The sequence below is a fragment of the Bos grunniens genome, chromosome 6 (genome assembly GCF_055505025.1).
Source record: "Bos grunniens cultivar Pamir isolate PY7600 chromosome 6, Bosgru_T2T1.0, whole genome shotgun sequence".
Lineage (NCBI taxonomy): Eukaryota > Metazoa > Chordata > Mammalia > Artiodactyla > Bovidae > Bos > Bos grunniens.
In genome coordinates this window covers 52,128,973-52,156,031 of record NC_141170.1, presented here as the reverse complement: position 1 = coordinate 52,156,031, position 27,059 = coordinate 52,128,973, and the positions used below count along the sequence as shown (strand labels likewise).

The 27,059-nt window shown below is 39.5% G+C and overlaps 1 protein-coding gene across 5 annotated transcripts in view; it reads right to left on the bottom strand.

Moving 5' to 3' along the window:
- Positions 1-27,059, bottom strand: part of CORIN (corin, serine peptidase) — a 313,930-nt gene that overhangs the window by 46,901 nt on the left and 239,970 nt on the right. For all 5 annotated transcript variants that reach the window (XM_086405903.1, XM_086405908.1, XM_086405907.1 and 2 more), the window contains 5 exons: positions 26,305-26,450; positions 25,046-25,153; positions 15,831-15,944; positions 14,657-14,767; positions 13,451-13,577 (listed from right to left, as the gene is read on the bottom strand). In XM_086405903.1, the coding sequence (XP_086262029.1) occupies positions 13,451-13,577; positions 14,657-14,767; positions 15,831-15,944; positions 25,046-25,153; positions 26,305-26,450 (606 nt within the window). The remainder of the gene's footprint in view (positions 1-13,450; positions 13,578-14,656; positions 14,768-15,830; positions 15,945-25,045; positions 25,154-26,304; positions 26,451-27,059) is intronic.

The window sequence follows — 27,059 nt, the reverse complement described above, 5'->3', positions numbered from 1 at the left end:
TAGATAATATATTAGATATTATAATTTTAGTTAAGAAGCTGTTAAAGAAAATTATTCTATCTTCCCATTTTGATCAAGATAACTTTCAAGTCAAATATAGAAAGAAAGCTTGGACTCCTTAAATCAGTGGTTTTCAAACCTGAGCATTCATTCGAATCACTGGAGGACCAGTGACAACAAAGGTTGTTGACCCCATACCTAGACTTCTAGGTTTGATAAGTCTGAGATGAGGCTCCTAAATTGCCCTAAGATGACCCCAGGTGATACAGATGCTGTGGCCTGAGACCACACTTTGAATACAGTGCATCAGACTCCAGGTGGGCACACCTCTTGATGGACAGACTCTATGCCCCATGAGGTGAGGCATAGCTGAGGAGAAAGACCACAGTGGTCCCTCTAAACCAGGCTTTCTCACCCTTGGCACTACTGACATTTGATGCCAGGTAATTATTTGCTATATGGGGCTGTCCTGAGCACTGTAGGGTGTTTAGCATCACCCCTGGTTTCTACCCACAAGATGCCAATATCTCCATACCACTCCTGGACTGCCAATCAAAAGGTCTACTGACAATTCCAAATGTCCCCTTGGGGCAACCGCTGGTTGAGAAACACTGCTCTAAGTCCTGGGCTCCAGCACAAGGCCCCTCTGCTCTGGATCTAAAGGCAGCACTGCACACAAATGCAAGAGATTTTCACTCCAATTTGCTTCTTGAAATGTGTGGCCATAAGACACAAATAAAAATTGTATAACATAAACCCACCCCACTTCTACTGAAATGAGAAGATACAACATACCTAGGATTCCAAATCATCCTGATATTCTGAAAGGAATTCTGTAAGGCTTAGGTGAATAATCAGATCTCTAGATTATTTTTGTCCTGTTTTTATCTGTCCTATTTTTTTTTTAATCTGTTTAATCTGTCCTATTTTTATCACATTCTCAGGTTACTTGGTATTTAGTAATAAGGCATATCTTCCTTGTGTTACAATTATGTTAGGACCGATTACCTAAAAAATGAAGCTCAGCACAAACCCCTTAAAGTCGAGGGCTTCTTTATTTCTGACAGCAACACAGTAGCGCAGGACTTACCTAGACTTACCTTCCATTGCAGTGGAAGGACGAGGACTGCTCTATAGTATCTGTTGCTTGGGGAAAGCATGAGTCTTCGACCTTGGGAACTGATGGTTAGTCTTGAAATATAAATGCCTTGTGTGGTGGATATATTATTTGCAATTCTAAATATCCTCTTCAGAACTTGGAAAATTTCTATTAACTATTTTATATCTGATTTCAAAAATCTTTTCTTATACCCTGTCATGTTATTATCTCTGTTTGGTTCCTATAGATAACATGTTAGTAGTAAAAGATAGTAAAATTATTTTGCCAGGTAGAAGGATGGTTTAGAAATACTGATGGAAAGGCATCATGAGTTTCAAACACATGCCAGTGAACATGACTATAGAATCATTTGTCTGGTTAGATAGCTGAGCTTATGCTTTATACAACAAAGACTGCCATCAACAGAAATGTTTCAAAGAAAACCATAAAGTCTGAATTATTTTCCCAGTAAATTAAGTAGTTAAAAATATTTTTATTGTATATAATCTTTACTGAAAATATATATTTTCATTCATTTGTCTACCTCAGAGGTAGAGTATAATAATTGTATTAGGCCATGATTTATAGGTAGAAGTGACAAAAACCATCTATAAACAAGAAGAAGAAGTAATAGATTATAAAATTAAATTATAACAGGTTCATATTTCATAAAATAAATCAATGGAACTAAATAATTCATTTCTAATATAAAGTTATAAAACTGTACCTATTAAATATGCATTATCATTTAATATAAATTAAAAAATAAAACTAACACATAAAGCACTATTTAAAATAAACACCGGTAAAAGTATAAAAATAAACCAGTCATAAAATTTTAAAGTCATTTATTTGATCATCTATAAGAATTCAAACTTATAAAACAAACTCAGTAATTGGTGTCAGACTGTAAGTATATTTTTGAGCATAAGTACATACCTCTTTCAGAATCTATAGTAGACCAAGTATTTCCTTCTAGCTATTTTATCTCAAAAAAAAAAAATCCCATTTCTTTTTTGATACGTTGGAGGAAAACTTTGGGGACAGTTATATTTTTTCTTTTTTAAGAGACAGAGACTCAGTATTTTCTTGACAGCAACTTATTTAGTTGTTTAGAAAGTGTTTCCTGTTTGTCTTTGCCTTCTATCAGTTCATGAGTGTAGAGATTACCAGGTTTAATTGTAATATGCCATTTTTTATTCCACTGGTTCAGAAAGTCTGGGAGCCAAGGTAGAATTTATTTTTCTAATAGGATCCTTGCTATGTCAATTGCTCTTTTCTCTCTTATCTCGAGATCATAGGTATATAGAAAGTGTGTGCATGCTGTTCAGTTGCTGAGTTGTGTCTGACTCTTTTTCAACCCATGGACTGTAGCCCACCAGGCTCCTTTGTCCATGGGCTCATCCTGCAAGAATACTGGAGTGGGTTGCCATTTCCTCCTGCAGGGGATCTTCCCTATTCAGGGATCAAAACTGTGTCTCTTGCACTGGCAGGTGGATCCTTTCCCACTGAGCCACCTGGGAAGCCCACAGAAAGTGTACCTTTACTCAATTCAAAATGTTAAGACAGACTATGATACTGGGTGTGCTACAGTATAAAATAACGCAAATTTCAGGGCTTAAAAAAATTCACTTATTACATCAACAAAAAAAAAGAGCATTTTAGAACCCAAAATAGTGACAGAATAGCTCAATATCAAAATGTGGAAATGCAGTCAGCCACTAAAGCGATGGGGAGGACCTTTAGGATAGCTGGTGCCTGAGGACCAAGTACCTTCAGGACCCTCCATTTCTCATATCCACTTCCATCAGTGAGAAGGAGGGAGAAGGGATGGGAGGGTGGTTTTAGTGACCTCCAAGTGACTTTTCCACAAGCTAGGGGACAGGCTGTCTGCAGCTCTAAACTCAAATCCATTCATCTTTGTGACCAAAAAGGAGTCTTTTTGCCAATGTCTACTTAAATCTTATTGAAGGACTTTATCACAAAACCAATCACTGTTGCCCAAGAGTGAGGTTCTTTGATTCGTCCAGCTTGAGTGAGGTATCACCTACCCTTCTACCAATCACTGAAGTCAAGAAAAGTGGATCATGTCTAAAGATGGCAGCTCCCTTTTGGATCCCAAGGATCAAATGGGAACTAAAGTAAGTCCCCAAAATTAAGGGATGCAGGTCCCCAAGGAAGGGAGGAATGCAGAGAAGCAGCACAACAAAAGTCTGCTCCAAGTGACTTCACTTGAAATTTTTAGTTCAAAAGATTATTATGCCTCAGAGTCAAGATCTACATGTTAGTTTGTTAGCTTTTGGAAGATGTAGGAAGGGTACACAATTGGGTAGAAATTAGACTTGTGTTCATGAATGAAATAATGGGTTAATACTCAGTATTAAGTAAACTTGCTTTACTCAGTGCTGAAGGAATATCACCCTAACAGAATTTAAACAAATGACATAGTCAGATGGACAAGGATTAAAACTGATAATTAATAAGGCTAATATGTTAGAATGGAAATCGAGGCAGCACATTGGTGTTATATCAGATAGAATGGCCCTCTCAAGGAGCTATTTTACATACTTTAGTGAGAGGAACAAATTACAAATATGTGAAAAAAATAGTTTCTGATACTGGTAGATGCTGTGAAGAAGACAGTGGAAGCAAATAGAGAGTACCTTGGTAACTGTGAAAGCTGCTCCAATGAGGGTTGTCAAGACCTTTGTAAGCAGTTGATATTCAAGCTGAGACATGATTGATGAGATGGATGTGATCCTGTTAAGGTCTAGAGACCAGCTTTCTGAACAAAGTAACAGTGAAGCCGAGGCGTCTGGGATGGGAATAAGTTTATAGCACTGGAATATCAGTAATAAGGTCAATGCATCTAAAGTTTAGCAGACAAATGCAAAGTGCTAGAAGATAGGTCAGAGAGGGAGGCAGCTTCCAGATTATGCCTTGTAAGCCAAAGTAAGAAGTTGGATTTTGATTCCAAACTGTACAAATTAAAAGAAAAGACCAGTGGGTTTGGCATTTAGATAATATTGCTATAAACTCTGTCTTGGGAGTAAAAAGCAAGCCAGATTGCAGTAGGTTTCAAAGACAACATGGAAAAGTCAAGTCATCTCCGGGAATCTCTGGTACAGTTCCAAAAGGCACAGGCTGCCATATAAGGACTTTTAACAGAGATAACACAGGTCTTTCTGGTCAATTTCTGATGGATTCTCAAGATGTAAATCATGTTCTTATCTACCTAGGACCCATTCATATTCATGCCCAACAGCAATATGTAATGATGACTAGAGAATCTGATGCCCCAAAGACTTCAAAGAAATTGCTTATTCCCCATTCCAAGACCTTCTTGCTCACAAGTAGCCCTGTATTTTTGGTGGAAAGGTGTGTTTTGACAGTACTTAATTCTGGAGAACTCATGGAAACCATCTTTGGCTTTACAAATCCTGATGTGAGTCCATTTTTAATGATGAACATTTTTTATCACAAAATGGAAAGTAACAGAGTAAATAAAAATGTGATTAACCCAGGATCTTACATAGTTTATAGTTAATAATGGCAAATTTCCCTACACCACTGAGAAGTTTCCATTTCATTTCATAAATTATTCATTAGCCCAAAGGAGACAGTTTGAGATTCAGTTTGCTAACCAATAATCTGAATTCTTGGCATAGCTTGCTAATAGTGATCATGTGGACATGCTCTTAGGACAACTGGTAGGCTCACCTTGCTCTCGCTTATTAAAGCTTCATACCTAGTGGTCTCATTTGTTGTTGTCCAGTCACTCAGTTGTATCTGACTCTTTGCAACCCAATGGACTGCAGCATGCCAGCCTTCCCTGTCCTTCACTATCTTTCAGAGTTTGCTCAGATGCATGTCCATTGAGTTGATGATGCCATCCAACCATCTCATCCTCTGTCACCCACTTTTCCTCCTCTCCTCAATCTTTCCCAGCATCAGAGTCTTTTTCAATGAGTCAGTTCTTTGAGTCAGGTGCCCAAAGTACTGGAGCTTCAACTTCAGCACCAGTTCTTCCAATGAATATTCAGGGTTGATTTGTTTTAGGATTGACTGGTTTGATCTCCTTGCTGTCCAAGGGATTCTCAAGAATTTCTCCAGTCTCAAAGTTTGAAAGCATCAATTCTTCAGCACCCAGTTTTCTTCATGGTCCATCTCTCACATCGTACATGATTAATGGAGAAACAATAACTTTGACTATATGGACCTTTGTTTGCAACGTGATGTTTCTGCTTTTTAATATGTTGTCTAGGTGGGTCATAGCTTTTCTTCCAAGGAACAAGTGTCTTTTAATTTCATGGCTGTAGTCACCATCTGCAGCAATTTTGGAGCCCAAGAAAATAAAGCCTGTCACTATTTCCATCATTTGCCCATGTATTTGCCATGAAGTGATGGGACCGGATGCCATGATTTTCCTTTTTTAATGGTGAATGTTAAGCCAGCTTTTTCACTTTCCTCTTTCACCTTCATCAAGAGGTTCTTTAGTTCCTCTTCGCTTTCTGCTGGAAGGGTGATGTCATCTGCATATTTGAGGTTACTGATTTTTCTCCTGGCAATCTTGACTCCAGCTTGTGCTTCAACCAGCCTGGCATTTCACAAGATGTATACTGCATATTAAATATGCAGGATGACAATATAAAGCCTTGATGTACTCCTTTCCTAATTTTGAACCAGTCCGTTGTTCCATGTCCAGTTCTAACTGTTGCTTCTTGACCAGAATACAGGTTTCTCAGGAGGCAAGTAAGGTGGTCTGGTATTCCCATCTCCTTAAGAATTTTCCACAGTTTGTTGTGATCCACACAAAGGCTTTAGCATAGTCAATGAACCAGAGGTAAATGTTTTTCTGGAATTCCTTTGCTTTTTCTATGGTCCAACAGATGTTGGCAATTTGATCTCTGGTTCTTCTGACTTTTATAAATCCAGCTTGTATCCCTGGAAGTTCTTGGTTCATATACTACTAAAGCCTAGCTTGAAGGACTTTGCGCATTACCTTGCTAGCATGTGAAATCAGCACAATTGTGCAGCTGCTTGAACATTGCTTGGCATTGTCTTTCTTTGGTATTGGAATGAAAACTGACCTTTTCCATTCCTAAGGGCATTGCTGAGTTTTCCAAATTTGCTGGCAAATTGAGTGTAGCACTTTAACAGCATCATCTCATGGAAGATTCTTCTCATGGAAGAACTTAAAAAATATTTCCTCTTCCTTTAGGATGCAGCAACTTTTCTGGCAAATTATTCTTCTTGCTCGCCCCAGTAGAGCATATTTCAGAGAATTTTACATTTACACGTTGGACTTTATGATTTTCTTCTCAGCCAGACAGTCATATAACCAGCAGCTTCTTGGGAATGTGTTAAGAATTTTTTCCCTGTGCCCAAACCACATATCTGCCAGAGAAGTTACGAAGCTACATGTAAAAGAAAACAGCGTTTTGTGGATTTGCTTCACCTGATTTCTACTTAGAATAAACCAAGCATGTACTTATTACTATGTGACTTTCCAAAATGTGAGAAACATTTGGATCATGGTCCTGCATGATGAATTTGCACCACCATTACCACCTCCTCACTGCTATTTACTTAAAAATCCTACAATGATAAGATCACTAGGTGACCTTTTTATTTTTTTTTTTAAAGCCAAATAAGTTTGGACTATTTTCCTCAACTGGTAGGGCTGCTATAAACTAGCTCATCTCTCTTTCTTGAAATTCATATCCTTATACATGCTCTTTCATGATAAGATCACTAGGTAATTAAGACTTGCCACATAACTCCCATACAAGGCAATACTAAATGAGGTTTATGTTTGAGAAGCTGGGTGACCACATCAATCATGGCATGTTTACTGAAGAACTGGGTGCCTCATCAGATCTACTCCTCACATCAAAGAGGTCTTTTGCCCTTAGTTGGACTTACATCCTAGCTCTGTATTTTTCTGCAACCTAGCAAGTTCCTTGACTTTTCTTATCATCAGTTTCTTCATTATGTAAAGTAGAAATAACAATACTACTTGTCTTATAATAATGTAGATAAATTGAGATAATACGTATCAAGTACTCAGAACAGCCTGGCATATAAGTAAGGTTGGTCATTATTATTCTGTGTAAACTATTCTGGGAAATAAATGAAGAATCAAAAAATGTGAATGATATATATCATTGTAGAATTAAGAGAGCTATCATGTTGTATTGATTTTTAAGTAACCACAGGAAATTTAGGGACAAAAGAAGTCAAGGGGATGAGAAAGGCTTCATAGAAGTCATGAGGCTTGAGCAAGGCCCTGAAGAATTTGAATAGGAAATGTAAAAACAATCATCTGTGGACCCAGAGGCAGCAGCAGGAAGGAATGTGCCTGTAAAGCACAGATAAAAGACCAGTCTGGAAAGAGAAGAAGAATGTAAAAGGATATGAATTTGAAGAAAAAGAGATGATCTAGCTTATAGCAGGCCTACCAGATGAGGAAAACAATCTAAATTTATTTGGTTTTAAAAAAAATGGAAAGAAAGAGGACTTTTGACCAAAAATAATTTATTTCTGTCTCTCAAGAGTCCCTTGGACTGCAGGATCAAGCCAGTCAACCCTAAAGGAAATCAGTCCTGAATATTCATTGGAAGGACTGATGCTGAAGCTTAAACTCCAATACTTTGGCCACCTGATGTGACGAACTGACTCATTTGAAAAGTCTCTGATGCTGGAAAAGATTGAAGGCAGGAGAAGGGAACAAAGGATGAGATGGTTGGATGGCATCACCAATGTGATGGACATAAGCTTGAGCAAACTCCGGAAGACAGTGAAGGACAGGGAAGCCTGGCAGGCTGTAGTCCATGGGGTTGCAAAGAGTCAGATATGACTGAGCAACTGAACTGAACTGAAGGCCCATTTCCTCAATCATAGATGGCCATCTTGTTGTGTCATCACATGATGGAAGGCTGGAGGGAACTCTCTGAGATCTCTTATATAAGGGCACTAATTCCGTTCTTGAAGGCTCCACCCTCATGTACTAATCACCTTCCAAAGCCCCACCTTTTATCACCATCACATTGGGGTTAGGATTTCACTTGGGAATTTAGAGTGGACATAAACATTCAGTCTATAGCAATTGGACATGATTGTACTATAGCAGGTAGGCCTTTAATAGAATTCAGTCATGGAACAGTGAGAGCTTTCAGGGAAATAGAGGCACCAAAGATCTCCTAATGCTATTTCCCTCACCACGCACTGCCCATGTTTCTTTGCTTCTCCTTTTGGCAAAATTGCTCAAAAAAGTTCTATACTTACTGTCTTTTGTTTCTCTTTTCTTATCATACTATCTCTCAGGCTTTTGCTCCCTTGCTCTATTGAAACTGCTCATGTCAATGACATGCATGTTGCTGACTAATAGTCATTTTCCGTCCTTATTTTACTTCTCAACAGCATTTGATAGAACTGACCATCACTTCTTCCTTTATAGACTTTCCTCACTCAGTTTTCAGGATACAACATACTCCCACCCCACTGGTAATTCTTTCTCATCTCCTTTAGCTTGCTACTTCTCTTCTCTGATCCTCTTAATGTGAGGGCTCAGCTCTTGGTCTTCTTATCTTCTCTCTATACATTCACTCTCTTGGCCACCCAGATCAAAAAATGAACAATATCATTTTTGAATACACTGAATACTCACAATCAAAGATATGAAAAAGTGTTGGTGAGGAGATGGAGAAATTTGAACTCTTCTGCATTGTTGGTGGAGTATAAGATGGTGTGGCCCCTTTGGAAAACAGTTCTGTAGTTATTCAAAAGTTACACAGAGTGTTACCACTTGACCCAATAATTCTAGTCTTAAGATATATACCCAAGGGAATTGAAAACATATGTTCACACAAAAACTTATACATAACTGTTCATGGTAACATCATTCATAAGAGCCAAAAAGTGGAAACAACCGAAATGGCCACCAATTGATGAATGGATAATCAAAAGGTGGTTCTATCTACTCAATAGACTACTATTCAGCCATAAACAGGATTGACAAACTGATACAACATACAACATGGATGAATCTTAAGAGATTATGCTATGCTGAAGAAGCTAGACAAAAAAAGCATATATTGCATGATTCTATATGTGAAATGTATACAATAGGCAAGTCCATAGATACAGGAAGTAAATCAGTATTTTTCAGGGGCTGAGGAGAAGAAATGGGGACTGACTGCTATTGAAAATGGGGCTTCTATTTTGACGAAAATACTCTGTAATTGGTGATGACGGTTACAATAACCTTGTGAAGATACTAAAAACAACTGAATTGTACACTTAAACTGTGAATTTTATGGTATCTAAATTATATCTTAATTTAAAAAAAACTACAAGGCTTTGAGCTTCCTTTTCATAGTTTACAGGTACAGGCCCAGCATCCTGGGCTAGATTTATTACTACAGGTGACTGGATCTGTCTTTGAGGTTCATGGAAGTCAATCAATAAGGAAACCATCCTGGATTAAACAGTTCATACATGACAAATGAATTCTGAAGTTAGAAACTTTGTCCTGGGAATACACATTAGGAAAAATTATGATGTGAATCTTATATCAGGGGCTATTAGGTAATACAATAGATGCTGTCTTTGCAGTTTTGCCTAAGACACAGAAACATTCTTTGGAAGGATGTTTCTTCTACTGACCAACTCTAAAGGATTAGGGCATAAAATCAAATTGCAACTAACTCTATAAAGGAATTTTTGCCAAAATAGTATAGCCTATTTCCAGATGATCTAACTTTTATAAAGATAAGCTGATGAGGCCAAGAGACACAAAGAATCACATTTCTTTAGACCAACTTCCCCAAATACCAGATGTCTCAACTGAACATTTGGCAAGCATTAGGAGGCAGTCTAAATTCTGATTTGTATTGCTGATTAAATAAATGTCCATATGTTTTTGATACTGGATACGCAGGTAGCAAAGTCAATATACTGTCATGAGAATTTAGGGGCTTGATTTATACCCTTATCCAATCAAAGAGCCATCATACTTCCAGCTGGGGTGAACTCCAGAGATACCTACAGATGGAGGTAAAATGTCTTTCAGCTTCAGAAGAGAACTCTGAGTCCTCTCATTTGGACAAGCATTTAGTTGAGAGTCTAGCATTTCTGCTGTCAGACATGGGAAGCATAATTTTGGTCTGAGAAAACTCTAAGTGCAGGTGTTTTTAATCAACTGCTTCTATCATGAAAGCATTTCAATAGAATCCCTGCAAAACGTGTCACTTGGTGTAGATCTGCATTTTTAACAAACTAGCTCCAAAATATACCCCCTCAAGTAGATGAATGATCTCTTTGGATTTAAGGTATGTTTGTTTTGGATACTATACTACAGTGCTTTTCTCTATAAATGTTTACTGAATGAGTGAACGATTTAATGAATCTATATTATATTATCAAGGTAATATTAGAGTTGAATATTTTTCTTATACAATTTTAATAGGAATGCCACGCTATAAGTGAAGCTTTCTCAGATGACAAAAAGATTTTCCTTTTAAAAACTGATTATTTACTGATATGTCTTCCCCATTATGTTATAAGCTCTTTGATGATGTTATTGACCTTTGCATCCTCCACACAATGCCTACTCCTGTGCAAGGTCCATAAGCAGATGCTCAAAAAACAATAGGAGAAAGATATGGAATAGAACTAGTTGGGATTATTTTTTACACTTCAAGATTTGGATGCACACTCTGTTCAGCAGTACCAAGGCAGGTCCATAGAGTGACTACTCCACCCCAGAAGCTAAAGGAGGACAGCTCTTTCCTCTCTCCTCTCTCTGACAGCTGGAGTATAGGTCAGTGACTAGTCATGGCCAACGAGACCTTAGTAGTAGGGACTTTGGATCTGGAGGGAATGACTCAAAGATGCAGGATTACTTAAGTGTTAATTTGAAATACCAGTGGCAGAACTGTGAGTTTGCAGCACAGCAACTGGTCTCCAAGCATAGTGGTAACCACAGCTTCCTAAGTATCCTAGTCCCATGGTAAGAATTTGGCCTTGTCCTGCCAATGATCTTTATTCCTGCCCCAGCCTGACTTTCTAGATATCTGTCAATTCATGAGCCACCCATGTACACTGAAGAGTAAATTCAAAGGCAATCCAAAAGTATATTAAAAAAGAAACCTAATATTACCTTTTGTACTCACTTCCTTGGAAGATGAATCACTTCTTACCCATTAACTCAGGCATATAACAATTATGGTTTTTCAACCATACTGTGCTCTCTCAAATTTTCCTATCCCTCCTATGAAATACAGTTATCTTTTAAAAAATCCAAACGTCTATCTAGATTTTAAATATCCAAGATATTGCAAAGATTTTCCCACTATGTTAAAGAAATGAAACAATGGAGTAAAGAGATTTTTTAAAACTCCTATATACACACAATAGCCAAAACCAGAAACCACTAAAATGAATACTTCATCAATGGATCAATAGATTTAAAATAAGGGGCTTCACTGGTGGCTCAGTGGTAAAGAATCTGCCTGCCAATGCAAGAGACACTGGTTCTATCCCTGGTCCAGGATGATCCCACATGCTGTGGAGCAAATAAGCCCATGCATCACAACTACTGAGCCTGTGCTCTAGACCTAGGAGCTGCAGACGCTGAGCCCGCATGCTGCAACCACTGAAGTCCACATGCCCTAGAGCCCATACTCTGCACCAAGAGAAACCACTGCAATGAGAAGCCTGCACACAGCAACTAGAGTAGCCCCCACTTGCCACAGATAGAGAAAGTCCATGCAGCAACAAAGACGCAGCACAACCAACAATAAAACTAGATAAAGCAATTTTTTAAATATGGTGTATCCACACAATGGAATATTATTCAGCCATAAACAGAAATAAAACACTGATACATGGATGCATGAAAACATTATGCTTAGTGAAAGAAGTCAGATAATGATGATGTTTCCACAACATTATGAATACACTAAATGCCACTGAATTGTACACTTTAAAATGGTTAAAATTGTGAGTTTTATGACATGTGTTTTTTCCACAATAAGAAATTTAAATTTAGTATCCCCCAAATTAGGAGAAATATAAAGCAGAATATTTTAAAAATGATTCCTTCTGTTTACAACAGAACAGAGTGGCTTATCAAGAGAATTTTCTGGTTATAAAATCTTTGTAGTTCCAACTTTCCCTTCGAACTCTCAGTGGAGTTGTGTCATTATGTAATCAGGTTTCCATATTAAGAAATTACCCTGTGTCTGGCGAGAGGAAAGTAACGCTCTTCCAAAAGGCATTTAATTTATCTCTGATCACAATCACAACTCCTTTCATTTAGACACAATGAGGAAGTTGTGAAAATGAAGTACCGTTTAATGGATCTTGACAAATATAATTTTTCCACTCTGGCAAAGTTTAAAGCTCTCTTATTACAACAGTTACTCAATTTTCCAAAGATGTAGGACTTCACATGGGAAGAATAGGCTGAAGATGCTAGTATTTACATAATTCTTCAAACTGGGATAACAAGAATGTGCTGCAGGTTGCTACCCCATAATTAGATGGCTCATTATTGTAAAATATTTCAAGTTTGCTCAGTGGAATACTGGGAAATGACATTAACTCAGTCTTTTACTCTAGAATTTTATAACTTTTTATTTCTATCATTTCTATATTTCCCCCAAACCTCACATTCATCATCAGTAAAAGAAAAAAATATGTGTGTTTATATGTTTAATTGTATAAACACACACACTTACACATATATTCTAAGACCTTTCAATTATTGTTTTCCAATCCCAACAGAACTAGAAAAGAAAGCCTTACACACCAAGAATCCCACTTTCAAAGTATTGATTTCAGTGTGTGTGTATCAAAGCCAGAGTGATTGTCTTTTCATTCTAACAAGCAAAAATGGTGAACTCCTGATTTACATTTTCTGCAATACATAGGGTAAATTGAAATACCAGCAACTTCATGTTCTATTTCTCAACTTATTGAAAAATGTGTGTTGCTTAAAAATGCATTTTCAATACTCTCTTGGGGCAACATTGCAAGATTTCTCCATCAGATTCCTCGGAAGAAACCATCTTAATGCTTTTATAAATAACAAAAGAATTTCATTTCAGAAGTCCTTAAAATACAATCACTTCATTTACTTTTAGAGGCTTTATTAAAGTAGGTTTTCAACCCACACTCTTCAGAGCAGGTGCCTGTAATTAAAAACAGCCCTCTCACCTGATCCATTTCCTATGCTTTTTGGGTGTGAGAGCACTAACTCACCCGGAATTCATAAGGAAGACATTATTGCCAAGTCCCATGAAGCCCTCTGAGAAATTCATCAGGGCTACAAACTACTGACCTTACCCTAAACCCATCTGCTTGCAGGCCAGCTGACTCAGGGTCTCCTGCCAGCCATCCGCACACACGTGGTGTTCCATGGCAGATCTGCGAGCCATCAGGAATGAGGAGTTCACGTTTGCAGAGAGGGTCACTGAGTGGGGAAAAAAAGGAGGGGCACTCTAATTTAAAACATCTCTTCTCATGAAACCACATGATAACATGGCTTTATTTTACTTGCAGACATTTATTTTTATTTCTTTTAGCTAAAAACTATTTGGTGAATTTTTCCACTCTGCAAACCATAGTGATCACCACGTGGCAGAGGACTAGAAAATGAGTTAGATGTGTTGTCTGTCCTCCAAGAACTAGAGACTCAGGGAAATGGACAGGCAATTCTCAACTTTTTATTATGAGTTAGAAGATGGCCAGAGGCAGTCCCATTCCCATGAGTTTATCCAATGATTTGCATAAGAAGGAGCTAGTTGTAACATCATTCAAATTGTTTCCTTTCAAGAAGGTCTTTGAGAATGTAAATGTGTGAGTGATGTTAATTTGGGATTAATGTGGCATATGGGCTAATTCTTCTTTTATAAAAGAGAATCCTCTGTACTTCATACACCACAGATCATTTATGGAAACATTGCACAATTAATGACAATACATTTCATAATTATGATTTGGCCAGACGATGCCAAAATAAGGACCAAGGGAATGGAAAGAGGGATAAGTGTAGGACGACAGAAAGAACCAAACTCAAGATTATAAACTGCAACAGTGGAACACCAGTGGGAGATGCCTTTAAGTCCTGTGCATGGAAGGTAGTAGATAGACAGAAATCTCATCTGGATTTGGAGCAAGAATATAGGGCAGACAGAAAGGCCACGCTAATATCTTATTCCAGGTAGTGTCAGTGATATAAGAATGACCAACTATTGATAAATGTTAAAGTTGGGGGATGATAGAGTTTAAAATTATATTCATATGGAAAGTTATATGATCATAAAAATTTGAACCCAAATATTTTCATATGTAAGACACACAATAGAGAAGTAACCTGGGGGGATGTGTTCTGTGAGTTGGAAACGGCATTACAAATCACGGCTGACTGCTTTTACAGTAGTAAAGTAGTATAGATGAACTTGGTTAGTAAGATCCATAAAACCAGTTAGGATTCATTTAACTTAAATGGCTGCCAGGCGTCAGAGCAGATGGCAGAAACAAGCAGCTCACCACAGTCCCACTCATCGGAACTGTCTACGCAGTCGGCTTCACCGTCACACCACCGGTCACGTGACACACACTCGTGGTTTGCACATTCTAGCTCATCAGCTTGGCAAAATGCTGGTAGGGGAACAAGAAGGGAGGAGACAAACATTTTAGGAATGGATGGGATTTTCACTAACAGGCATCTCACGGTTTGCCAACAGGTGCATCAAAGGAGGAAAAGATGTGGTGGCCGAGGCCTTCCAGTAAGAGTCAATACAGAGGAGCAAAGCTGGTACGATCTCATTTCTGAGATGTCCACCCACACAAACAGCAAGCATTTAAACAGCTCTACTATCTCCAGTGACTAAGCTCTCTAGTTCTAACCACAGGATTGAAAAAGTGGCACCCAGAGCAGCAGAAATCCCAAAGATGACAGCACAGAACTAAATTCTGAAGTGGCTTGAGCTGAGCACTGGGCATGAGCAGACTGGAGTCACTCTAGGATGAAACCCAGCTCTGTCCACATATATGGTTAGTTTTATCTTTTTTAATCTCTAGTATTAAGTGACTCTCAGAGTCACACACTAATCTTCTCTTGGGTTTTTAAAAACTATAGCCAAACTCCTTAATTGCCTATCTAACATCTATTACTTTTCTTTCTCCTTTCTTAAGGGAATCCGATTTTTATTCAGGCCTCCACACCAGCCCCTGTCCAGGGAAAGAATCCTAAGTCGTTTAAATAAGACATGGCATTTTTCTCACTACAATTGTATTTTCCTGAGTACAGTTATTAGCCCAGGAGCAAACATGGCATCTCAAATCAGCGTTTCGGCTTGTGGTTTTGTAGGTTGTACTTTACAAGGTGGTTCCTGACCAAACCCTGCCATCCAAGGCTTCGTGTCCTAACCTGGAAGAGAAGTGGCCCGGAAGAGACACCTTCTTTTCTTATTGGTTCTCCCTAAGGATGCTTCTAGACCAATATCATCATGCATATGTTTTACACATTTGATTGTATTTGGCATATATTTTTCCAAGTGAAGTTTTAGTCAAAAAGTCTGAAAATACAAAAAGCTTTTGACATGTATTTCCAAATTTCTCACTTATCCAAAATGAGGGGTAATTAATGTTTAAAATAAAATGTCAAAAAAATAAAAATAAAATAAAATGTCACATTGACAAATGCCCAATAAGTACTTACAGCAGTTTTTTTCATCCATGTTATCAGGGCAGTCTGGAAACCCATCACAGATGACTGTGTGCTTCAGACATTGTTTACTGGATGGACATTCCCAAAGATCTCTCTCCTTACACCCTGGAGACAAAAGGAAAGGTAATTTGCAATAGATGTGAAGGTGAAATAACTATGGCTTTGATCAAACAAAGTAAAAAAAGAATGACAATATAAAGGGAGGATTTCTTTCTTCTTAACAAGTTTTGACTCCTGTATACCATGGAAAATGTAATTTTGAAAGTATAAATGCTTGGTAATCTCCATATTGCATTATACATAGTACATCTCTTCCAGGAGAAGATCAAAAGTGACATATGGCAAACAGGAAAAAAATGAAAAAGCAACTGTACAGTAACGTTCATCTTTTGCTGTTCCTTTTGCTTTCTGAGCCAATTTGCCAACACATACAACTCATCTCTAAAACGATGAGCTACACTTTTAAGCAAATATGCCCAAACCTAGTGATCTAAATGTATATTATCTTAAAATGTAATTTCAATCAACAAATGGTAATGCCATCTGTGTTTTAGCCAAAGAGGCAACTCCTATGCCAAATATCTACAAAACTAGTTTATGAGCCAGGTATGAAAGCCATTACCCTCAGTAATGTAGCCAGAAATCTAAGATTAGAAACTATCTATTGTATGAGAAATAAACACAAAGACTATAAGCTTGAATGGTAATTTGTCTATAAAATAACAAGCTCTTGCAATGAACTTAATAAATGTCATTTGATTCACAGATAGTGAATTTATATGTTCGCTAAAACATGCCAAATGTCTAATTGTTCTTGCCACTCAGGTTGGACCCATGACTGTCACCATGTTGTGAGGGTGTGGAGGAAGAGACCACATATATTCATCTTCGAGCATCTTGACTCCCCTGCCTAGAATGGCAGCTAGCCCTCAGTAGACGCCCAACACATATGAATTTTAAATGGAACTTTATTTCATGTAAGAAACAAAAAATCTCTTGTTCCTAGAAAAAGGTAGTTTAGTTTACAGTGAATGAAACACCAAGCAGTGAAAATAAGGAGTGTCTTTAAAGACACTATTTCTCATCAGCTGCTACTGCTGCTGCTGCTAAGTCACTTCAGTCGTGTCCGACTCTGTGCGACCCCATAGACAGCAGCCCATCAGGCTCCCCCGTCCCTGGGATTCTCCAGGCAAGAACACTGGAGTGGGCTGCCATTTCCTTCTCCAATGCATGAAAGTGAAAAGTGAAAGTGAAGCCGCTCAGTTGTGTCCGACCCTCAGCGACCCCATGGACTGCAGCCCACCAGGCTCCTCCGTCCATGGGATTTTCCAGGCAAGAGTACTGGAGTGGGGTGCCATTGCCTTCTCCGATTTCTCATCAGACCTGGTACAAATCATTCAGAGAAATGGCATGGATGATTGACTCAAGTTTCTTGGAGTCCCTCATAGGAAAATAATCTGCTTTAAAAAAGAATTTTCATTGAAAAATTATCAAAATAAATTCACAGAAGAGAGATTTTTACTACGGGAAAAGTTAGGTTTAAAGTGTTTCAGATGCTTAGCAGGTAAAGAATCCACCTGCAATGCAGGAGATGTGGGTTGATCCCTAGGTCACGAAGATCCTCTGGAGGAAGAAATGACAACCAACACTAGTATTCTTGCCTGGGAAATCCCATGGACAGAGGAGCCTGCCAGGACGCAGAGTCAGACACAGCTGAGCAACCAACCATGCATGGTCGCACCATTCAGGGCCTCCCTGGTGGTCCAGTGGTTAGGACTCTGCACTTACACTGCAAGGAGCATGGGTTTTATCTCTGCTCAGGGAACTAAGATCCCACATGCCACACGGTATGGCTGAAAAAAGGTGGGGGGGCGGTTAATGAAAAGTACAATAAAATATTTTTAAAATAAAGTGCTTCATCATTCAAACATATAGGACCCTGGGAGAGTATCTGACCACAGAATTGTATAGGAAATAAATAGTGAGAATCCTTCACTAACTATCCGGAATTGTCTTAGGCCCAGGGACATCTATTCTAAGAACTCATGGGGATATTATTTGGAGTTTTCAGCTAACCGAGAATATAGACGTCATCTGGAATGTTCTGACAATGAGACTGTCATCACAAACGACACCACTTGCTAGCAGATGATGAGAGAAAACAGCATGAGTCTTTCTGACTATTCACAAGAGTACAGAGAAGAACCTGAACACGTGGAATGAGCTGAGAAAAGACCACACAAGTCAACCCACTGGTCTAGAAGATCTGCATCCTCACTGAGGGTAGTAATAGGAACTAACACTGATTATCCACCCTAAATCCACATTCTAGATAATAGTTTTAGTTCTTAACACCACAATGTCAGAATTACAATCATCATTTCCTAAGTGAGGAAACTGAGAGTTAGAGAAAATAAATTGCTCCAAACGCAGCCTTATGGAGAAATCTCCAGTTGGGAAGAAGGTCCAAGTCCTCAGTTGTAGCCGTCTGTTCGTTGAGAATACATAGCACGTGCCAGGGGTAAGAGCAAAGGAAACAGAGCTTAGAGGCAGACACCTGGATTTAAACCCCAGCTTCAATCTCATTAGCTGTGTGACCTTGGATAAGTTTCTTAATGTCTCTGAACCTCTGTTTCCATATCTCTAAAATAGGAATAATAACACCTGCTACAAAGGGTTGCTATAAGGGAGAAATGAGTACTCTCTGGTCAGTAATTTCCCTTCTGTATATTCTCTTTTCTAATAAAAGTTTGTGCGGCCTAATGCCCTCTTCTGTGGAGTTATGATGAGCATAAATGAATTAGGATGAAAAAAGGTCAGGACATGAGTCCCATGGAAGACAATACTGTGATTTTGTGAAGAAACCATTCTCTCTTTAAAGTGACATTTTTGGTGTAATTATGCTTTAAAAGGAAGAGGGTATAACTCCATTAAAAATGAAAAACAGATACGGATAGGATGGGATGTCTAATGCAGCTGTAGGTTATAAAATCAAATAATTGTTGATGTCAGGATAACAGCCACCCCTGCGCAGAGTCCATGGCCATGACCACTCACAGTGCCCACTGTGTGTTGCTAAAGTGGCAGTTAATCCCAGTTTTCCTGGGACTTTGCAGGTTTGAGCATCAATCTACCCCACTTCCAAGGAACCGCTCGCAGTACCAGACAAACCAGAATGGTTCATCACCTAAGTGTGCTAAGCATTCTGCTGGGTTCTTATTCATTCTCATTTTCACAAAAATTCTGTGAAGCTGGCTTCCCTGTCTTGGGCAGATCCCACTTGAACTGGGGAACCTTGTCTCTCCATCAAAAAAGTTGTCATTCACAGACATAGGGAACTGACTTATGGACACAGTAGGACAGGGTAAGGAAGGAGAGGGTGAGATGTATGGAGAGAGCAACATAGAAACATATATTACCATATGTAAAGTAGATAGCCCATGGGATCTACTTTATGACTCAGGGAACTCAAACAGGGGCTCTGTATCAACCTAGAGGTGTGGGATGGCAAGGAAGGTAGGAGAGATGTTCAAGAGGGAGGGGACGTATGTATACCTATGGTCGATTCATGTTGATGGTTGGCAGAAACCAACACAATGCTGTAAAGCAATTATCCTTCAATTAAAAATAAATAAAATTTTAGAAAGTTGTCATTATAGGTGAAGAGAGCAAACCACCTTAAAACAGATGCTTCTTGTACTTTACGAAGCTCTCAGTTATGCAAATATAAGGTAATTAGGTCTGTTCATCAGGGCTGCTAACTTGATCAGTATATCAGATAAAAAGTATTGCCACAAGAAAAGAAAAAAGTATTGCCACGGAGGAGCTGCTCATGAGAGCAAGGAAGAAAGGCCCTTCTGCATCCTGGCGCTAGTAGAGGCTGGACTGGGCTGGATGTAGCCATCTTCAGCCAGCAGCTGTCCCAGTGGCTATGGATGTGACCTCAGGGCGGAACACGGCAGCTGAACAGTGAGGTTCAGGCCTGGCAGGTATGACGGCCCCTCCAGAGCCTGGGACCCCTGACTATGGAGCCCAAATCTCAAACAAAAGCCATAGTACCTGTGGTAACAGCCGGGTCAAAAGGACGTGCCTCCCACTCCTCCCCCAGACTCCAGGCCTAAGCATCAGGGGCAACCAACACCAGCACAAATCATAGAGCTCTCGTCTCTGACCAGAAAACCCCAGTGGACTTCCCAATTCCTGAGTCACCTCCCCCTTTTAGGGGTGGCATCTTCATGCCATCCTCTCCACATGTGCTGGCCCAGCACCCTGGGAAGAGGCAGCCTGAAGAAACTGACAGGGCTTTATATCGTAGCATTGCGGTCATCCTCCATGTGTCATCCTGGAGATGGAGACATTCACCATCCAAACAGGCACTTCCTCCAGGACAAGGTGCCACCCTGATATCCTGTTCACTGTGTAAATCAGGGACTTCACCCAGCCTGCTCTCTTCTGCCATGTATAAGACCTGCTCGGTCAGAGACCAAGCTAGACGAGACTTCTTCCCTCAAGGGAGATCCCTGAGGTGACCTGGGGGTGGGGGGACATGCCTCCTGGATTTCCTAGCACTATGCCAGGTGGGCTCTTGGTTTTTGCCTTCTGAGGACTGAATAAGGCTTGCTATAAGCATTCCAAGCTGTGAGGGATAAAGGAAGGTTTCTCTAAATGTTACAGGTGAGAAGGCTGAGGCCCAGAGAAGTTACGTAACTGGTCAAAAGTCACACAGCCTCCAAGTGCTAAATCAGGATTTAAATCCAAGTCTAGGTCTACATGGGCTTCTCAGATGGCACTAGTGGTAAAGAGCCTGCCTGCCAAAGCAGGAGACATAAGAGACATAGGTTCAATCCCTGGGTTGCGAAGACCCCCTAGAGAAGGAAATGGCAACCCATTCCAGTATTCTTGTCAGGAGAATCCCATGAACAGAGGAGCCTGGCGGCCACAGTGCATAGAGTCACAAAGAAGTGGACACAACTGAAGGAACTTAGCACTCTAGGTCTACATGGACTTCCCTAGTGGCTCAGCAATGAAGAATCCCCTGCAATGCAGGAGACCTGGGTTCGATCCCTGGGTCAGGTCAGGAAGATCCCAGGAGAAGGAAATGGCAACCCACTCCAGTATTCTTGCCTGAAAAATTCCATGGACAAAGGAGTCTAGTGGGCTACAGTCCATGACGTCACAAGAGAGTCAGGCGTGACTGAGGGACTAAATACACACTAGGTGTACATAGAGCATGCAGTGCCATTCCAGGCTGCCTGTCCCAGATACCAAAGGAGACATCGAAGAGCTAACAAGCAGAAAACTCCCTAAAGGGAAGGAGAATATCTATTCCTTAATATGCAATAATTAATTTAATCAGAGATCAGGCCTAAGTCTCATCCTGAAAGTACATTTGCAGACACGCAACATGAGATGAACACAATGACCCTCAATCTGCCTTCTAGTCACAGAGCAGGAAGTTAGTCTCTTCTACCACAAAGGAACAAAGAGACACAGAGGCATGGAGACTGGCTCTCTGCAGTGTTAAAAAACATAACAGTTAAGTTCTTCTTTGGACTCCTTAAAAGTATTTATGTATTTCTTACAACAGAAAAAAAAAAAAAAGTCTTTTGGAAAACCTTTAAAGTCAAGCTGTAAACCCCACCAATATCAGAGCCAAAGGCTTTAAACACAGCTATGGGGGTGTTGGGGCTTCCCTCAGGCTCAGACCGTAAAGAATCAACCTGCAGTGGGGGAGACCCAGGTTTGATCCCTAGGTTGGGAAGATCCCCTGGAGAAGGGAATAGCAATCCACTCCAGTATTCTTGCCTAGAGAATTCCATGGACAGAGGAGCCTGGCGGGCTATGGTTCATGGGGTCACAAAGAGATTAAATTCTATTTCTTTAAGGGGGTTTTGACTCCAAGAAGAAGTTCAGGTTAGAATAAAATGTTTTATTACATTTTATCACCCAAGAGGAGATCAAAGATAGATAATGAAATGGTTTTTAATCATTTGAAGATAAACAGAAGGTCCCTCAAGACACTCACATTTGTATTGTTGTCCATCTTTCCCTGTATGCTGAATGCCTTTTATGTAGAGTAGTGATCGATTAGTAATTGTGAAGCTGTATTCATGTAACAAAGGGTTTTATTTCTCCAGTAGATGTGGAAAAATTGTTCGAACTCTATTCTCATTTAACTGCCCCATTGAGAGGACCTGCTGCTCACATCACAGCCCAGGAACCACCTTACTCCTGCCGGCAGCTTACCTCCTTGTGGACACAGACCTAAAAAAGCTAACCTCAGTCTCACAAGCTCAAGTTCAAATCTATAATGTAAAGGCAAAGCTCAGAAGTATAATCTTGCTGTTACTTTCTTTAGCTTGCCATTCCTTTATGCCCCTCTTATTCATTTCTCCACCCAGATTATATCTCCATAGCTTAGATATCAATGCTTAAGAAAGGTTAGAATGAAAATAAGCCTCTTTAATCCACTTGCTAGACATACAGCCAACTTCATCTACATAGTAAAGGTTCAACTAATGACAAATTATTACTTTAAGACAAGAAACAGCACTGACTCTGCAAACCAATCCTACCCTTTAGGCTTCCCTCCCATGAAGCAATTCTGGAATGATGTGTTCATATTTACATAATGCTTCCAAACACTTGCTGAAAACATTTCTAATAATGCCAATATTTCCAATATAAATGTTGTTTACATTAACAATTACACAAGCAGTGCAACTTCAACAAAAATTTACAAGAGCAGGAGCTACTTCAGAATTTAGCATTACCCATTGCTAAATGCTTAATGTGTATATTTGACAAGTATTTACAAACGGCGTGCTCTGACCACCATGTTTTCCTGCTGCATAAGTGTCAAAGAAACAGCGTAAATTTCCAACCCATCAATTCTTTTACAACTAAGTTAAAGAAGTATTGCTCTGAGGGGAAAACCTAGTTATGTTGTTAGAAGTTCTGGAGGAGCTACAGATATGTGAAAGTGAATAGTTAATTGTCACATTATTCAGTAAAGCCCAAGCATGTAAGTGCCCTCCACACCACAATGGGCAGAGTAAATCAGAAAGACCTGAAGCATGGCGTGAAATGCTGCTTTGCTGGAGCTGGCGTTTGTATTACCAGACGGCATGCCTGCCCACGCCCATGGAAACAAAGGGACAAACTGAGCAAGGAGGCAAAATCGGGAGTGGATGGTTTCCCAGGAGTTCTCTCTGCGCTGGGCCTTCCTCTGCTTCCTCATTTGACTTTAAGTGCTGTGTTCTCCCAAAGCATGGGGCATGCCCACTCAAACCCCTGCATATGTTCCGAAGGGGATTGTACATAAAATATTTATTATAAGTCATTTTGAAAAATATGATGAGAAATTAATTTCTCATGAACTAATACTGTTGGGGGCAATTAATACCCTCAATATATTAATTTACTACCGACTTTTAACTTTCCTCAACTAGAACTCTCAATAACATCATCAGTATTTTGAGTGTTTTATAGAGATTAGGTAATTTATTCGATAGTTCTGGTGAGCCTGTAATTGTGAGATTAGAGTATGCACAGAAACTTATAGCTTACCTAGAAATCTGACATTTTAGGATCATTTGTAATGAACAGAGCTTTAAATTTCTTCTTCACCAAATATACTCTAGACCTTAGACCATTTAATCTTCCGAAGTCTTTTTTTGAGACTAAGCATTTGCATTTCTCAAATAATCAGTCCCCTATTGCAAATTTCGATCTAGCCACCCAATGGAATATCATGTAACCTCTTTGAACAATCTAAGATAATTTAGTTTAAGCTGCACCTCAAAATACCATAGCCCATAGTTAGTGAAAAGAAAATCCAATAGATTCTTAATGAGTTATTTATATAGGGGATTGTCAATGAGTATTGACTTATTTATTTATATAAAGACCACAAACAAAGCAAGCAACAGCAGCTTCACAAAAAACTGTATGTTCCTCCCTAACAAAATTACCCCTGGTCATTGGACCATCATTCTGACAGCTCTGATTTTCTAGAAAATGCACTTATCCATATTTATCATAGCTGATAGGATTTCAGTTGATTGCTTGTGACATTTTGTCTAGACCAGAAGGGCAATGTCTACTATGGAAAACTCATTTTGGGGAGCAAGGCAATATTTCATCCTTCAAAGGCCAAAAGAATAAAATGATTTCAAAAGATGCATTGCCTCATGTGTTTTCAATAGCAAAAAATGTCAGGTTTTTTAAAGCAGAACAACCTAAAGAGTCATAACCAAACTATTCTTTGGCTAGCCCTTCAATCATTTTGCTTTACTCCAGCATATTACTTAGTGAAGAGCATTGTCTGTTTTCAATTCCCTGATACATTTTGAGGTTCCAAGTACAAAGGTAGCAGGGAAGTAAAATGGGAATTAGCTCCACTTAAATTGCCGTTGGCATTTCCTGCCTTTGCCATGGTGATTTTGGAACTCTAAGGCAGAAATGCCAGGAAGAGTTTTATCCTCTGTGGGCAGAGACAAAAATCATAGAGGGCATGAAATTTAATCCCAATTAAACTTAAACTTTGGAGCCTGCAGTCTGTCTTTGTGTATCTAGATGCCTGTTTAACAGTATGGGAATTATAAGTAAGGACAGCATTATCCTGATCTTATAACAGATGACAACTGCTTTAGAATCTCTCAATAAAAATAATCTCTTACATTTGTGAAGAGCTTCTCATTTTACTGAGGGTTTGCAGTATGTCATCAAGGTTATATACAGAAGTGTAATTTAGGGAAAATCAATGGAATTAACAGGAAAAACACTTATAACTCATGTCTTGCTGTTTGATAATTTAAGAAGTAAATGTCTTAACGTTCAGTCCTGCTGCTGCTACTGCTAAGTCCCTTCAGTCATGTCCGACTGTGTGTGACCCCATAGACGGCAGCCCACCAGGCTCCCCTGTCCTTGGGATTCTCCAGGCAAGAACACTGGAGTGGGTTGCCATTTCCTTCTCCAATGCATGAAAGTGAAAAGTGAAAGTAAAGTCGCTCAGTCGTGTCCGACTCTTAGCGACCCCATGGACTGCAGCCTACCAGGTTCCTCCACCCATGGGATTTTCCAGGCAAGAGTACTGGAGTGGGGTGCCATTGCCTACTTAAAACTGTCAGTAAACAACGGACATATCTTAACACAACCCCTTATCCTAGTGTATGTTTGAGAAAAGTGCCATCTCACATACATACCACAGTTTTCTTCATCACTATCATCATCACAGTCAGCCTGGCCATCACATCTTCTGGAAGCCAGAACACACCGTCCTGAGCGGCACTTGAAGTGACTAGGTGAGCATTCTGTAAAAAGCAATGGGCCATATTACTGCCAACAAACAAAACCCAGACTCATCAGCTATGTTATTCATTTACGTGTCGGATGATGTGGAGAAGATATCACTGAAGATAAGGATGGTCCTTCACCAGGCTGAAATCACCAAAGTTTGCTTGGTTCTCTTCTGTCTGCCCTCAGCATCTTTTTCCTTTATCCTTGGCATCATCTCTCCAGATTAGCTGTTTTGTGTCTTTATGCTTTCCAACAATTACCTCTCTTTCTGAACGGACAATTGCTGGAGCCTGAAATATCCTAGGAAGCCAATGCTTCTAACTGCCCTCCTTTCATTTGTCAAATTGTTTCCCATTCTAATCTTTCCACCTGGTGAGCAGGCATTTCTCTACCTGATCATCTCACATGGCCAAGGTATTTGAATGCTTTGCACTTGAAGCTGAGCGCCGAAGAATTAATGCTTTTGGATTGTGGTATTGGAGAACACTCTTGAGAGTCCCTTGGGCTGCAAGGAAATCAAACCAGTCAATCCTAAAGGAAGTCAGTCCTGAATATTCATTGGAAGGACTGATGCTGAAGCTGAAATGCCAACACTTTGGCCACCTGATGTGAAGAACTGACTCATTGGAAAAGACCCTGATGCTCGGAAAGACTGAAGGCAGGAGGAGAAGGGGATGACAGAGGATGAGATGGTTGGATGGCATCAGTGACTCGATGGACATGAGTTTGAGCAAGCTCCGGGAGTTGGTGATGGACAGAGAAGCCTGATGTGCTGCAGTCCATGGGGTCACAAAGAGTCGGACATGACTGAGCAACTGAACTGAACTGAACTGAAGGAGTCATGGCTTTATCTTCACTGTTACCTTCAATATCCTCTAGTATAAAAGCAGCTTCCATATATAATGGACTCTGTGAGTTGTGTTTACAATAAACACGGAGATTATTATAAAGTCATCTCTGCAATTTATCTTTAAAATGAATACAGTGTCTAACAGATGAGTATTAAATTCTTCAATGTAATCAAGTTTATAGATTCACCACCTACATAGCCTTTCTATTGGCAATCAAATAAAAACAACAACAAAGAAACTTCTAAAGGTAGCTGATTTATTCATTCATGTTAGATACTGCAGTGTAATTGATTTAAAAATTAACAAAAATTAACCTTCGACTTCATCATCAGGCATTAGGCAGGTTTGATTGTCTGCATTTTCCTCTGGAAATTGATTGCAATCTGTGTCTTCTGGCCACTGTAGACCCACAATCCCAAGAACAGACTCACAGCGTTCTTTGGAATACTCACAGAGAGCTCTAAAAGAGCAAAAAAGACAACATTACAGGCAGAAATAGCTACACCAAATGTTAGGCATCTACACAGGACTCTTAATTCTGTACAGCGTGGGTCAGTGTATGTATGTGGTGTGTGTATGCAGTGTGTGTGCGTATCAATGTATATATGGATGCACGTACACATAATAGGTATGTGGGAAACCAAAATAAGGGATATCATGACAAGGGAGATAGATTCCTGAAACACAGTTTCACCAAAAAAAACCTCTACTGCAGGAATGGAAATAGCGTTGTTCCCAGAACATGGATTCCCTTCTCCAGTTTACCTTTCTTGCTTTCTCTTTTGTCTTTCAGGCAGACACATTCTCCAACATTTTTGTTTCAAGCAAGTCCCCAACATCACTTTGGGCACTCTCTCACCAAAGGGCATTGAATCTACACAACACCCGCAGCCCCTTCTGGTGCCCTGTGACGGGGCCATTTCAAGTTTTAACCTGGCTTCCCTAAAGGCAATACTTCAGCTTACACTAATATGGTTGAAAAACTTGGTGCTTCTCCCAAACCCATCTATGTTGAGCTCAAGTTGGTAAAAAATTAAATGTGTTGGCTTTTGTTAAAGAAAAGATATAC